General features: G+C 41.8%; 1 protein-coding gene across 1 annotated transcript; it reads right to left on the reverse strand.

The window, feature by feature from the left end:
- Positions 1-1,279: 1,279 nt before the first annotated feature.
- On the reverse strand, positions 1,280-12,241 carry LOC138798515 (glutathione S-transferase omega-1-like). Its single transcript, XM_069979010.1, has 6 exons — positions 12,185-12,241; positions 10,114-10,222; positions 7,937-8,159; positions 7,132-7,233; positions 5,910-6,016; positions 1,280-1,440 (listed from the first exon to the last, which is right to left on the reverse strand). Exons 1-6 carry the CDS (start codon positions 12,213-12,215, stop codon positions 1,284-1,286), a joined length of 729 nt encoding a protein of 242 aa, XP_069835111.1. The 5' UTR covers positions 12,216-12,241; the 3' UTR covers positions 1,280-1,283.
- Between the last annotated feature and the right edge of the window lie 3,354 nt (positions 12,242-15,595).

Below are 15,595 nucleotides of genomic sequence, written 5' to 3' on the forward strand. Positions count from 1 at the left end.
CACAGAAGACTGACAAAGCAGACAATTTAAAGTGCGGCTCCGACCGCACTTTGCATTATCTGCTATATGTGCCCGCATCCCAATTAAAAAGAAATGAAGTTCATCCCGCCAGTACCGTGGTACCGGCCAGGATGAACTTCACTGACACCGGCCGTTCTGTGACACGGTCGTGTCACAGAACAGCCGGTTTCATACTGTGTATGAATTCGGCCTTGCTCCTTACTGCTTAAATCTAAACAGAATTTCCATTGTCCACTTTCTTAGAGATTACATGGTCAACAACATGTACATTTTATGTTTAGGGACCACCCCAAGCTTTTCCACTGAGGATAACTGAAAATGCACATTTTAGTATTTACAAGAGCACCTACAGTGTTCCTGTCATTATAACTTTCACAATCTGAATCAACCGGGGATTTGATATAAAGCAAGTTTGCAATTTACATGGATTTTTTTTTTATATTATTTGTTATAATGCTTTACAACAGAGCAATACTTACTTGTTACCAGGTCCAGTCTCCTGAAGGCAGCTCTTTTGCTGGTTAAAAAAATAAAAATACTAGCCCCGGTCAACAGCACACTCACAAAGAAGCCAGTCATTTGACTGACAAACACATTGGGCCAGGACACTCTGTACTGCAAATGCGTCTGTTAAACAGCTAGTCTCTGAATAGACGCATGTTCAGTAAAAAATTTCACGGCTCAATGTATGCCTTATTACCAGTAGGGATGGTCCGAACCTGCTGAGGTTCGGGTTCGTACGAACCTGAATTCTCGGCAATAATTCCCGCTGTCTTTCACCTCCGTGGAGAGGGTGGATACAGCCGGAGGACCGCCTGGAAAACTAGGATACAGCCTATAGCTATAGGTTGGCTTGTGAGGGTGCAACTATTGTACCCATCGCTGTTCCAAGTTTCTAGTAGTACAGTATTTGAAAAAGTTATATAGAATAATGCTCATAATGTTCCGCAAATAGTACTATAAGCAGGTAACAACCCCCCACCCCCACCCCCGCGCCACATCCATTGATGTGAATGTTGGAGTATAACATGGTTAAGGTAACGGACGTAGGCTTATCATTGAAGCATTGGATCAAATCATCCAAATCCTTCATGGAAATATAGTAACATTAACAGCCTATCCATAGTTTTCATATTAGCGACTCAATGAGAGATCAGTGCTTGAAAACATATTTAATCACAGTGCGGAGGGCTAAGAGCTTATAAACATACAACGTATTATAAAAGGCACAAGATATAGAGATCACATAACTATCGGGGACATCAGTCAAGGCCATAATCAACCGCATCAACACTGTTCTGTGCAAAGAGTTTGGAAAAGGCAAGCATAACCTCCGGCTCTATAAAGGTGGCTTTCACAGCTGGGTCCTGCAGCATGAGCTTGTGCCAGGCTCTGATATGTGGCACCTTCTCCAAATAACTAGAAAAATGAAGAAAAAAAAATGAGATACATGCTCCCCATTAAGACCTTCAATTGTTAATCCTGCATCGTGTTTTAGAATTAATAGGCTCCAGAATTAACCGTATCTGTCCCAATATTATATATAAGTACAAGTCAGTGTAGTCAGGCTTAGGCTGGGTTTACACTGCATTTTAGCAGTCTGTTTAACGTATCTGTCTTATGGTGAGGGGGGAATAGATGAAAAAAAACGGATGCAATTGTGCACAATTCGTTTGGATTTGTTTTTCTATTGACTACCATTATAAAAATTAAAAAAACAAAACCGGATCAAAACAAATGTTTTTTTTTCCCTTTTTTTAGCGTACACAAAAACGTGGCTGACCATGTTTTTGTGTACATTAAAAGTAACCATTTAAAAATGGATCTGTTAAACGGAGTGTGTGAACCCAGCCTTATACAGTATTGGAAAATCTGTCATAATACTTCATGCTACTATGTATGAGCTTAACCCTTAGAGGACCGGGGCAATTTCAATTTTTGCGTTTTCGTTTTATTTAGTGTATATAAGGCCATAGCACTTGCATTTTTTCACCTAGAAACCCACATGAGCCCTTATTTTTTGCGTCACTAATTGTACTTTGCAATGACAGGCTGAATTTTTGCATAAAGTACACTGCACAACCAGGAAAAAATTCAATGTGTGGTGAAATTGAAAAAAAAACACGAATTTCTTTTATTTGGAGGGTATTTTTTTACGCCGTTTGCCCTGGGGTAAAACTGACTTATTATATATGTTCCTCAAGTCGTTACGATAACAACGATATATAACATGTATAACTTTTATTGTATCTGATGACCTGTAAAAAGTTCAAACCATTGTTAACAAATATATGTTCCTTAAAATCGCTCCATTCCCAGGCTTATAGCGCTTTTATCCTTTGGTCTATGGGGCTGTGTGAGGTGTCATTTTTGTGATCTTTCTATCGGTACCTTGATTGCGCATATGAGACTTTTTGATTGCTTTTTATTACAATTTTTCTGGATTTGATGCAACCAAAAATGCGCAATTTCTCAATGTGGGATTTTTTTGCGCTTGCGCCATTTACCATACGAGATCAGGAATGTGATTAATTAATAGTTCTAGTATAAGCACACTGATCTCTCATTGAGATCTATGCTGTATAGTAATACAGCATAGATCAATGAGATAGGCACTCGATTGCTTCCGGCTGCTGCAGACGGAAGCAACTGAGTGCCGAGCCGGGATCAGCGCCATTACAGCACAGACCCTGGCCTTAGCCGGACGTGTGGATCGCTCCTCCGGGACAACGTCCCAGAGGAGCTATCCACCCCATTAGACAACAGGGAACGGCTGCATAAGGTAATCGGATGCAGCTGTCATCTTTGACATCTGCATCCAATTACCTAATTAGCGGGCACGGCAATCGGACTGTGACCGCCACGCGGCCCCGCTCTGAGCACCCGTAGGCGACCTGGGACGTACAGGTACGTCCAGGGGTTAAAAAGTCACTGTCGTTAAAAAATTTTTGCAGAAATGAATAGTGCAGGAGATTTCAAGAATCTTTGTAATTGGGTTTATTAGGCAAATATGCCATTATCTGCATTTAAAAGCCTTTTCCCAGGTCCCCCTCTCCTCTCCTGTCATCCACTGCTCAGAATCAGGAAATCTTAATCAGATGGATCCTGTCTGGGAGGGGGAGGGAGAATAGTCAACAGCAGAGAGCAGAGAACAAAGGATTACACAGCGGGGGAGCTATTCAGAGTGCTATTCAGAGGTCAGAGAGGTCAGTGGTGACATCAGAGGAGAGAGCCTGGTCATGTAGCTGTAACTTAACTCTTTGTTGTGCTGTTTTGGTGGCTCATCTCTCCCCTCTCCATAGGGAAACCATGAAGACGGGGGAGAGCTTCAAACTGCATTTTCATGACAAATTCATTTTTCCGCTAATAAACCAAATTACAAAGTTTCTTAAAATCGACTGCAAAAAAAAAAAAATGACAGTGACACTTTAAACTGTATATGTTTAATGTACATTACAGGAGGTTCTGATACTGTGGGTTTAATGGGCTCTTCTCAGGATATGCCTTTAATATATGACACCCAGCACCCCCACCGATCAGTGATGTACACACCTAGCACATTGCTCCTCTCATAGATTAATGGCCATTATGGGTTACTGCAACTCAGTTCCTAGTCACTTCAATGGGATCTGAACTGCATTAGCCCAGCATAGCCCTGAATCAATCAACAGTGCTGTGTGCTTCTGTCTCAACTTACTGTCTACATCCAAATGTAGCAGCTTGGTGAAACAGCTAATCAGTGGGGTGTGCCAGGGGGCCATAAAGAAGTGCCGGAATCTCTAGGTTAGATGTGCTGTGTCTGCCGCAGCGCCTCCTCCAGCTGGCCACCTCCCCTCCTCCCATGCTGGTTGCTTAGGGGCGCTAAGTTAGATGTGTAGCCAGTAGGGACGCTTCCCCGCCCACCGAGCTTGCTTTGGACCTGGCAAATTACTGTTCCGGTATATCCCGGTAGGCTCCGCCCCCTGTCGACAAGCCCCCCCCCCCCCCGGTGCCGACCGCGAGTGGGACACTGAGTGCACAGGGCCTTCATTACCCTGCTGAGAAGCAGCAAGTGGGGGGGGGGGGGGAGATACAGGAGGGAGAGGGCAGTGAGAATAGCAAAGGGAGATAGCAGCAGCCACATCCCTCAGTGTGCTGTGCTGGGATCAGGATATTGATCAGCAGCAGCAGCCTGTACTCAGCGCTGATACTACTGCCATATGCTGCTGGCTGTGAGGAAGATACAGGAGGGAGGGGGCAGAGAGGAGAAAATAGGGAGATAGCAGCAACCACATCCCTCACTGTGCTGGGAACAGGCTAGTGATCAGCAGCAACCTGTACTCAGCACTGATACTACTGCACTATGCTGCTGGCTGGAAGGATTCTTTCCTGGGCTACTAACATTAACACTTGTGATTGGCAATGATTTATCGTAGTTAGTATGATGGAGGTCACCCATCTTTCCCAGCATCCTGTATGTCAGTGTAATAGAGGTCACCCAGCTCTCCCAGCATTCTGTATGTCAATAAAATGGTGGTCAACCAGCTCTCCCAGCATCCTGTATGTCAGTGTATAATGGAGGTCACACAGCTTTCCCAGCATCCTGTATGTCGTGTAATGGAGGTCACCCAGCTCTCCCAGCATCCTGTATGTCAGTTTATAATGGAGGTCACCCAGCTTTCCCAACATCTTGTATAGAAATAAGTATATGGAGGTCACCCAACTTTCCCAGCATCTTGTATAGTAAGTATAATGGAGGTAACCTAGCTTTCCTAGCATCTTTTATAGTAGTCAGTATAATGGCGGTCACCCAACTTTCCAGCATCTTGTATAGTAGTATGATGGAGGTCACCCAGCTTTCCTAGCATATTTTATAGTAGTCAGTATAATGGTAGTCACCCAGCTTTCCCAGCATCTTGTATAGTAATTAGTATATGGAGGTCACCCAGCTTTCCTAGCATCTTGTATAGTAGTCAGTATAATGGAGGTCACCCAGCTTTCCTAACATATTTTATAGTAGTCAGTATAATGGAGGTCACCCAGCTTTCCCAGCATCTTGTATAGTAGTCAGTATAATGGAGGTCACACAGCTTTCCAGCATCTTGTATAGTAGTCAGTATAATGGAGGTCACACAGGTCACATAGATAGATAGATAGATAGATAGATAGATAGATAGATAGATAGATAGATAGATAGATAGATAGGCATTCTAACCTGCTTATGTTCCCTATGGCTAACATAATCGGTTGGGGGCCCATTCAGAATCGCTCGCCCCTCCCCTAGACTGAACCCCTAGCTACGCCCCTGTGTACAATTGTCTGCAGGAGAACCAATCAGGAAGGGCACGGACGGCCGCAGAGGCACCTGTCCCCCTGTGTGCCGGTAAGTACCTTTATCGGGAGTCGGGTGGTTTAGGGGGCTGGGGTTTAGGGGTGGCGCTCATTGTAGTAGGATTTAGTCTATCATATCTAAATTCTTTAGCCTCAGCCTCGTTTGATTGTGGAGGTTGTCTGGAGGGGTGGGAGGCTGTGGGATTTAGTCTATGTCACTATTAGGGGGTATCAAGGGGGGGGGGGGGCGCCGAAAGAAAGTTTCGCACAGGGCGCCATCTACCCTAAGGCCGGCCCTGGAGAGGCTGTACTTGTATATGCTCAGAATATACATGCAATTGTATGCATTGACAACGCTCATGTATACAAGAGTGATGCCCAAAGGAATTCCAATGAATTGTTATTTCTAAGCGTGTCTGGTATGGAAGTGGAATCCCCTGGTATGGCTTGAATCATACATGTAAGTTTTATTTATGATCTCATGTCTATTATGTTTTGTGTAAAGCTTTTTCCAAAATGCCAGAAAACTGACACCAGGCCAAAGAAAATTGCCCTCCATTATGTTTTGTATTACTTACTCCACGACATCGAAAACAAGCAACCGTTCTAACCAGGGCCACATCATGTAGTCAACCATAGATGCAGATGGGCCACCAAAGTATGCGCTGTTCCTTTTGGCTAGAGCCTGCAAAGAAAGTGAAGAAGATTTACAAAACTTCTACCTTGGGAACGTGCACTCACTCACACATTAGTCAGTGGTCATGGAAACCTAGGCACCAAAAATTAAGGGGGCACCCCAGGGTATAAAAAGTGACATACATGTGCCAATGTTTGGTTGACGTACACAATTCTATGTGAAAAAGCTTTGGGAACTTTGTAATTTATTATATATGTAAATTAGATGTTTTTTGCACTGGGGACGAGACTACCACCCTCAGTGCTCTAATCCACCCTGGCTGGCCCGCCTGCCCCTTTTAATGAAAATTCATTTGGCTCTCTTCAGCGATAAATGCCAGAGTAATGTCACTGCAGAGCGCTACCCCAATATTCAAAAGAAGTGGTGGGTCAGCGGGGTGGATCAGTGCAGTCCCACCCCCATGACACTAAACTACCTAATTTACTCATCTAATAAACTACAAAGCTCCCAAGAACCGCGCAGAGGATCAAGGTAAGAAACATACCTTCATCCTCAGCGCCCCAAGCACAATAGGGACATATCAGTTGATCAAAGGGGTTGTCCAGCGAAATACTTTTTCTTTCAAATCAACTGGTATCAGAAAGTTATATAGATTTGTAATTTACTACTATTAAAAAATCTCAAGTCTTCCCATACTTATTAGCTGCTGTATGTCCTGTAGGAAATGTTTTATTTTCAGCCTGACACAGGGCTCTCTGTTGACATCTCTGGCCGAGACAGGAACTGTTCAGAGCATGAGAGGTTTTCTATGGGGATTCATAGCGAACCGAGACAAGAGTTCCTGTCCCGGCCAGAGATGTCAGCAGAGAGCAGTGCCAGACTGAAAATAAAACAACACTTCCTTTGGGACATACAGCAGCTGATAAGTACTGGAAGACTTGAGTTTTTTTAATAGAAGTAAATTACAAATCTATATAAGTTTCTGACACTAGTTGATTTGAAAGAAAAAGTTTTTCGTTGGACAACCCCTTTTAATGAAAAAAACAACTTTTTCTCCTATAAGATTTCCTCCCCTGTTTTATATTGTTCGCCTTATATACAGAACTGCAGATTTCATCCCAGAATAATGCTTTGTTTATAGATTCAATAGAAATATTTCTTACCTCGTCAAGTTTTTTAAATTTCTCAAAAAACTCCACCTTTAATTGGGTCACATCTTGATTAGCCCTTCGGGCATACAAAACCTTGTACATGACAGCTGAAACCTGAAATTATACATACAAAGCTGTGTTACTTGTTCCCCTTGTGAATACTCTATAGTTTGCAGTTTTGATAGGAACCCTTAAAGGGAATGTGTCACCTAAATTTTCTTTTACTGATTAAAATCACATACTAAAACTTGTTCTTTTATTCTAATTTGTTCCTATTTTCTGACTTTAGTTTTTATTTATTTCACATTAGTTTCAGGGCCGCTATCTTGCCTTGACTGTTTTTAACAGCATTTAGTAAAATACTTTACAGAAAGACTCATGGACATAGACGACAATAGACAGATTCTGTCCCCTTGAGCTGAATGTAAGACATTACTGAATGATCTCTGTGACCTTTAAAGAGGTAATTCCACAGGGAGTTACTATTGTCTCCTCTCTCTACTGGTTTCACATGTCACTGCAATACTTTACAGTAGTCTCCTCTTATTACTACAGACACAACAGCAAGTTTAGCCCTAGTGGTGAGAATGAAAACTACAAGATTTTAGGATTATTATATAATATAGATAGAAAAAAATGGAAAATTAGAAAAAATATGACACCAAAAACTGTTAAAAATATGTATAACATATAAGAAAAACATGGCTGCTTCTAGAAGCAGTGCTATGTGTTTAGTCGTATATTGTGGTTCAGTTTCATCGAACCAAAAGAGACTAACTATTCACCATCAAATAAGAACAATAGTCTGATGTCCTACCACATTGAAAAGTTCTAGCAGCATCCTCTGTTGTGCCTTCTCATAGGGATCGGCCGGGGTCAGCTTTTTCCCGGGATAGGCTTCATCCAGGTAATCACAAATGATTGGAGATTCATAGATGATTTTGCCATCAGGGGTCTCGAGAGATGGCACATACCCCAGAGGACTTTTCTCAAAAAACCACTCTGGCTTGTTTTTTAGGTTAATGTTGATGATTTCATGTCTGAATGGAAAAAAATTACTTGTTAGAGACGAGTTTTACCTTCACAATGCATGGATGAAAGTACGGTATGAAGGATATGAAAAGCTCTCTGGTGCCACCTTTTCTTGGTAGCTTTCTTTCAAGTCAATGCTTGGCTCCCTTAAAGGGAGGGACTTTCTGAGATCCCACATCTCGGATGTAAGCCTTCCGAGACATGGTGGTGGGGTTATGTCACGATAAATGACAGGACATGCACACGACCCGCTTGATGGACAACCACTTTAAGAAGCCTTAGAACATGTCTGAGAATTTGCCAAACTATGCCAGAAAACTGTAACCAAAAGGGGAATTGACCTATCTGTAGACAGTTGTTTTTGGGGTTGTGGCCACCTGTCAGTACACAGCAGGATGCTGGGTGGTGTCCTGAAACATAAGAAACAATGTTTGCCCTTTGCCTTTTTTGGAGAGTTTTATGGCTTGGTTTGTCAAATCTGCAGTCTTGTTCTAAGGCTTCCTAATGGAGCCAGGGAGGTAAGGAGGGGGTGTGGAGGGGGTGGAAAGGGGTGCAAACTCTGGTCCGCTTAATTTATCATTTTTCTTGCCAAAAATGATAAGGAAACCTATGCTAGCTCAGAGCTGGCGTAGGTTCCCTTGGCGCGCACACTGGTGCGCATGGGATTTATGAAGAGGCAATGCGCCTTTACATGAATCTCCGTACCGTCGGCACTGCAGGGACATTTTTTTTTTTTAAATTCATATCTCTTTATTTATTTTTCAATATTTTCCCATACAAAAGTGACATCATTACTTCATCATAACAATTTTAAACATACAAGCACGTAATACAAATTAACCACCATACAAAAAAATACCCCAAATTACTCCTCCACCCCCCCCCCCCCCACCCCACCCCCGGTCTGACCCAAAAAAAAAAAAAAACATTTTTAAGCCCGGCGCAGAAAACACTGGACTTAATAAATGTCCCCCTATATATCTACATTACAGCTATATGTACACCAATTAGACCATTGCTTTTAGAGTGGTGGTTGGTAACCTAAACAACAAGATGTCAACAATGGGAGGAAAAGAGCAGCATATCAGGAGAGGGAGGCAAGTTTACTTAATGAATGTAATTGAAAAAATATTCACCTTACAAGTTAAACTATATTAGTTGAGATGAAGATACCTTTTTAAAAGTAAGCTACATCTAAATGGCGTCAGCAGAAAATTACTTTGCATATTCTTCTTCTTAAAGGTCCTAGAGAAGCATGACTGGTCTATAAGTCTCCACAAGCCTTTTTGGTGCTCTCCTCATGGATAAATATTACCTCTTTGCTCCCCATAGACACAGTCTGTAATAGTAAGTTTGTAACTAAAAGCCCCACAAACTATCACACATCACCTATAGTATTGGTCACTTCAAATGGAATAGAGGAACCTTTGTGACTAAGGGATGTATTAAACAGCACGATATTTCAGAGAAAGCAAGCGCCGACCTGTCAGGTTAGCAGGACGCTGTGGGCGTGGCTGCTTGGACGATCTTTAGATTGTTGGGTTGGCCCACAGGAGAAAGTGGCGGCATGGTGCTGCCGCTCCTATTTCACGGAGCATCAGTCGGCAGACGTCACTATCGTTATTAGGATTGTAGGTCTTGTTTTAAATTAACGATCAGCCGTCAATGTGCATGTCGGCTATCATTGATTTAAAAAATGACCTATCCCACGAAACAATTATTGTCTGAAATGGCCAAGGGTGGCCGTTAATCTCTTTGTGTAATAGTACCCTAAGTTTGACGTCAACCCCTTTAATTATGCAACTATAAGAATGCAAGATGTCCCTCCCCTCAGTCCCTAAGAAATAATCCTCCTGAGGACACAGATTCTAACTGCAAGAACACTATCGAAATAAGCAAAGCTGAAGGATACATGTATGTTTGGATCTCTAGCACTGGTATAAAATTACAGTATGTACCTACTTGATTCCTTTGACCAACAAGAGAAGCCTCGCTCTTTTGGCAAAGGGGCAGAATCTCATGCTGTAAAGCCGAATCAGACCTTCTGGTACCGGTCCTGGGGCAGCGCTGCCTGTAGAAGAATATATTCATTCAGTATACAGATAATACTAAGGTAGATGGAGCAGGTCATACAGCGTAAGGCAACATGAGACAACATGAGACACCGGCCGTGTCACAGAACGACCAGTGTCAGTGAAGTTTATCCCAGAGCCACACTCTCCATTGTGTGCACTGTCAGCATTGTGCGGCTGCTATTCAATTAATAGCAGCCACACAAAACTGACATGTCAGTTTTCGTTGCGGCTGCTAGGGATCTTGGCCGGAGAGTATACTATGTGTACATGTGTTGCAGGGAAATTATAGAATCAGGGATTCAATTAAATGACCACGCCGTTCCATCATTTCTCAAAAGAAAGTCAGGGATTTGATCAAATCCCTGACCCCTTTCAGGGAAATTATGAAATGAAATTATGAGTCAGGAGTCCCCCAGCTCTATGTTTATTTATTAAGTAATACAACAATAGTCGTTGAAACACAAATTATTTATTCAAAACTAATTAACAAAGGAAATAGGTAGTTAAGCTGATATTTTTACTGAATGCATTAATAAATTATTATTAAAAAAATGATCACGTTCATTCTTCTTTTTTTTCTTTAATTAAAACAAGTTGATTTGTGGCATCTCGAGTTCTATAATTCCGACCGAGGTAACGATTTGATATAATTTTTTCCCCCCATCTTTTACGATCCCCACAATGGTACTTCCATCTAATGAGACTCTATCAACCTTAGGTACATACACCAAAACTGTGGAATTCACTGACACATCTTTAAATTTCTTGAAAGAAACCTCTTTCATTTTTTTTCAGCCGATCTTTTCAGGTCTTTCACAGCATTTTCCCTTCGATTTCTAACGCTCTCTGCCTTTTGCCATAAATAGCACAGAATTTTCGACCCATATCCTTTTTCTCCTTCGGTATTGCCACATATATATTGCTTGCACCAGATTTTTTTTACTACCGTCACACGAATGGGCAGATTCTGTACCACAAACAACGCAACGTGCTTTACTGTCGCCAACAGCCGCTTGCCCTTTCAACACCAGTAACACTACAGACGATTGGCCCAATAGGGTAAGCAATGCTCCGGCAACTCGTTCATTTCATCATTTTCCTGAAAGGGGTCAGGGATTTGATCAAATCCCTGACTTTCTTCAGGGAAATGATGTAACGACGCGGTCATTTCATCATTTCCCGGGATTTGATCCCTAGTCATTTCTATCATTTCCCTGCAACATATACACTCCGGACGGGATCCCATTGCCTGCAGCACAATGTACATTTTCAATTTATCACAGACGTTGTTGCAAATCGCCAACAAAGGCCGTGATTAATAGAAAATTTATGTTGTGTGAACATCCAAGGACTAATGTCTCATCTGTTTGTAGTGTCTGTGCAAGGTGCCTCCGCTGGGTCAAGGACTTACATCTCCCTCTCCAGAAGAACTCAAGGGGTTGAGGAATTGGACCAAAAGACATGGAATGACATAAAATGGACTACTACAATTCATAATAAGGAAGAACACAGTGTGAACACAGCCTTAGAGTTTGTCTTGTATACAGCAGGTGAGGCTTGTTTTTTTATATAATGATTTATTATCAAGGGCTATGCTATGATGTTTTACATAGTCCGTCACATACATGATTCTAATAAATGACAGAACTAATCCTTAATAACTAATTGCTGTGTTACAAGGAGCTGTGCTAACCCACAAAGCTCTAGTAGATACATATATACAGCACTACAACCCTTCTGCCACATTCAGCTTTATTATAGTATCCAGTTATATGTAACAAATACACACAAAATATACTGCTTCAGGCAGCATGAAAATGATGCAGCCTGTCCCCATTTTTGTAGCTCGAATGCGATGTGCAGCCATTTGTATGTATCTATGTGTGCTTATGCTTAGTAACCTATTCAACTCTTATAACAAATACTCAGACCCAAAAATGTTCTTTACATTCACTTACCCTTCCCTAAACTCCTCTGTGATCCGGTCATTGCTACAGACTGTTATTTGAGATACCTGCATAAGAAGAAGAGAGCATGTATATTTTATACTGTGTATAATAGCAGCCTGCAGAGCTCTTTAAATATTGTACAGCCTGACGTACCAGAAAGAAGCCTGCGTATGACAGATCCGACCTCCCTGCAGTCTATATCTATGTGTCTATACCATTCTCCACCCCTCCCAGCTAATGGTTAACCAGACACAATCACAGCTGAGTAACGTGTATTTTAACCAGCATTTATTTTTTTCCTAAACTAGCTGTGGAAGTGGCACAGAGAAAAATTATAATGGAAAAAATTGTGCTTTTTTGGGGATTGATGATTACATTGTCCGATCGTACTAGATTACTGTAGGTTATTTTTAGCCTATTGGGAGGAAATCAACCCAACTTGTTTCATGCACCCAAAATTTTGGACTGCAAAAAAACAACTGTGATCCACATCACATGCCCCCGATCCCTGGACAAGCACAGCTTTCATTTGAGTCATTGGCTTCCTGTGCCATCATCACTGTACACTGCTTTAGGCCTGCAATCTACAAGGCATAAAGGGCATCAGTGTCTCAATGTAGGCAATGCCTTCGTGCATTATATCCCTTTCGTCAAGCTGTCGACAACATAAAAAGGCCTGGGCGTATGTAGAGGTGAGTTTCAAGTTTTTTTCCCATTGGCACAAAGGGAAAACTAATATTGGGGGCCTAACTACTGTGTGGGGGCACAATGTAGGCCGTATATACTGTACGGAAGCACAAAGCAGGGGCTAATTACTATGTGTGGGCTCAAATGGAGGCATTAATAATATGTGGGGCATAAAGGGGCACTATTGCTGTGTATGTAGCAGTTACTATGTGGGGCACTTAGGGAAGAATCATTACCTAAACTATGAATGGGAGATTGTATAAACTAGGAATAGAGGATTTTCAATAGATGGTAACTGGTGTTGTTTCATGTGACAGGTTATCTATGATAATGTATTGTATTTTATAAGCAGTTGTTTTATATGGATTATTTGCTGTGTTTGTTTCACATTAATATTCACTCGGCGGTGGCTCTGATCAAATACATATAATAAAGTTAGGGATCCTTCCATTCATGTTTTGTACTTGAGGAGCTTGTAATGTCCTTTCAGTTTTCCTTCAACCACAGGGTGATTCAGCACATTCACGGTATATACAGAGACATCTCAAGGTCGATGGCTTTCTGCATTTACTTAGCACATTAAAGATACGGTATAGACAGTCACCATGACTAGGAACTTATTGTATATCTCAGCAGCTTTATATACTGTAATAACAGTAGATATCACATCACTGATACAATGGAAATCCTGTGTTAGGTATTATTCAGATAGCTGTGGACTGAAGTAACCATAGGATTCCTTGGTGAAAATTTTTCATTTAGACCGCATTGGGACCAGGCCTTGCAGCCCCAATACAGTCAATAAATTGGGTCCACATTGTGGAATAAGTATAAGATTACCAATATTAGAGATAAACAAACCAAACCCTTTCCTTGGTCTGAATTTTGTTAAACATTCTGCAAGTTTAGTGAGCCAGTGATTATTTGTGGTACACCAATTGCTATGAGAAAGCAGTACATAGAGAGTTTTGTATCACTTTTGCACACCTTTCTATTGCACCAATCCTGTTGCTACTTCCCAAAATGGAATAGTTTTTTTGACACCTTGCAAAAAATCATTGCATCTTTACTTCCCAGGTAGAAAATCTGTTGCTATTACTCCTTTAAAGAAATACATGTGGAAAAGGCCATTCTTTCTTTCTATACCTCCGAATGCGTATGAACCCCAACAGCCATCTACCACCAAAACAGGTTAATTTTTACATATTAGTCCCTTAACGACCCATGACATAACCTTACATCATGGCGCTGCTGGGGGGGGGGGTTCAGAGAGGGGTCACGCTGATCGCCGCACACAGCTAATTAACCATTTAAATGGTCAAAACTCCTCCTCCACCTCTTAACATTATAAAAGAGAGGACCTTTTGGAGACTGAATAGAGGTGACGTGTGATCCAACATGTGGCTTCTCTTGGTTCCCGCCTGCCTGGCAATCTTCAGCTTATCCCTTACATCAGCATCAGAACTATAAGATCCAGGTTATTATTTTAAGTGCAAGTTAGTATTTTCTTAGACAATGTATATTCAGGGGCGTAGCTAGGATTCATGGGGCCCCATAACAAAAAAACTGTATGGGGCCCATGGAACCTGTAACTAACTGAACCCACAGATACATACATACACACACTGACACATACATAGCACTTACAACTCCCAGTCTTTCCCCCACCTGTAGTTGGGCTGATCTTCACACAATACTATTGAGGACCTGCGGGTCATGTGAAAAGGTCCTTTAACACTCTCCTCTGTGTGCAAGATGCTGGCAGGTCCTGCTTCCATGTTCCTCTTCTTCTGATGTTTAGCCAGCTCACGCTGCAACAGTGGGCTGAACAGTACATTGGCAGGTCCCACTCCCTCTCTGGGTCCCTGGTGGTCAGTCAGTGGCATATCATGAAGGCAAACCACGCTTTCCTGGGCCCCCTTACTGCACAGGCCCAATAGCAGTCGCATGACCTGCCTTCATGGTAGCTATGCCACTGCATACATTAAATATTACAGTAATACTATGCCTGATATAACTAGATGGAGGAAGCAAAAGAGTCGTTTATAGATATTATGTTGGAAACTTCTCTTGGAAGATATTGAATCTCTATGTGGAGAACCCACTATTAGATATTCTCTAAGTCTACTGTATGCTGAGAAGGACAAAGTATGTAAAAAAAAACTCTTCTCCAAATAAAAGAATACTGTATCTAGTGTCATCTATAAATGGCTCCTCTGTAAGCCAATGTCCAAATCTTGAGTGAATAAAACATAAAAAAAAAAAAAAAAGCAGTGTAGCCGGTATGGCCGAAACCCTGTTTTTATCCCCTTAATGCATTCCTCTGTACATGTATGACAGAAGTGAATGGAGGAAGTATGGAGCAGAGCCTTCTTCATACCTGGCAGAATTAATAATGTTATTGACTCCGCAAGGTGAAGTCTGTAAAGGAAAAAACACCCAATACCAGAGCTAATGCTTTTTGGTCACCATACATCCCAGATAGCTTATAGTGAAACTCCAGTAAATGTGGCTGAACCGGACAGCTTGGGTATTTACTGGAGCTTCTCTCAATGCTAATCTAAGAAAAAAAGTGATAAAAAAAGTCCCATCTATCCGAAAATGCTACAAATAATGTCTACAGATCAGTGTGCAAACAAAGAGCACCCCACAGAGCTCCATAGACAAACTGTCAGGATGGTATCTTTGCGGAGCGTTATGTGCCCCCCCCCGGCTCATGCTGTGCGGCAGAGA

Source organism: Dendropsophus ebraccatus, chromosome 8 (assembly GCF_027789765.1).
Source record: "Dendropsophus ebraccatus isolate aDenEbr1 chromosome 8, aDenEbr1.pat, whole genome shotgun sequence".
In the NCBI taxonomy this organism is placed as follows: Eukaryota; Metazoa; Chordata; class Amphibia; order Anura; family Hylidae; genus Dendropsophus; species Dendropsophus ebraccatus.

What these genes read in the sequence shown, in the direction of transcription:
- LOC138798515 (XM_069979010.1), bottom strand. Translation starts at nt 12,215, where the DNA reads ATGACCGGATCACAGAGGAGTTTAGGGAAGG. An exon ending in TTGTTGGTCAAAGGAATCAA is followed by an intron (nt 8,160 to 10,113) that starts GTAGGTACATAC and finishes TTTTCCATTCAG; the next exon opens with ACATGAAATCATCAACATTA. An exon ending in CTTGTTTTCGATGTCGTGGA is followed by an intron (nt 1,441 to 5,909) that starts GTAAGTAATACA and finishes TCATTTTTCTAG; the next exon opens with TTATTTGGAGAAGGTGCCAC.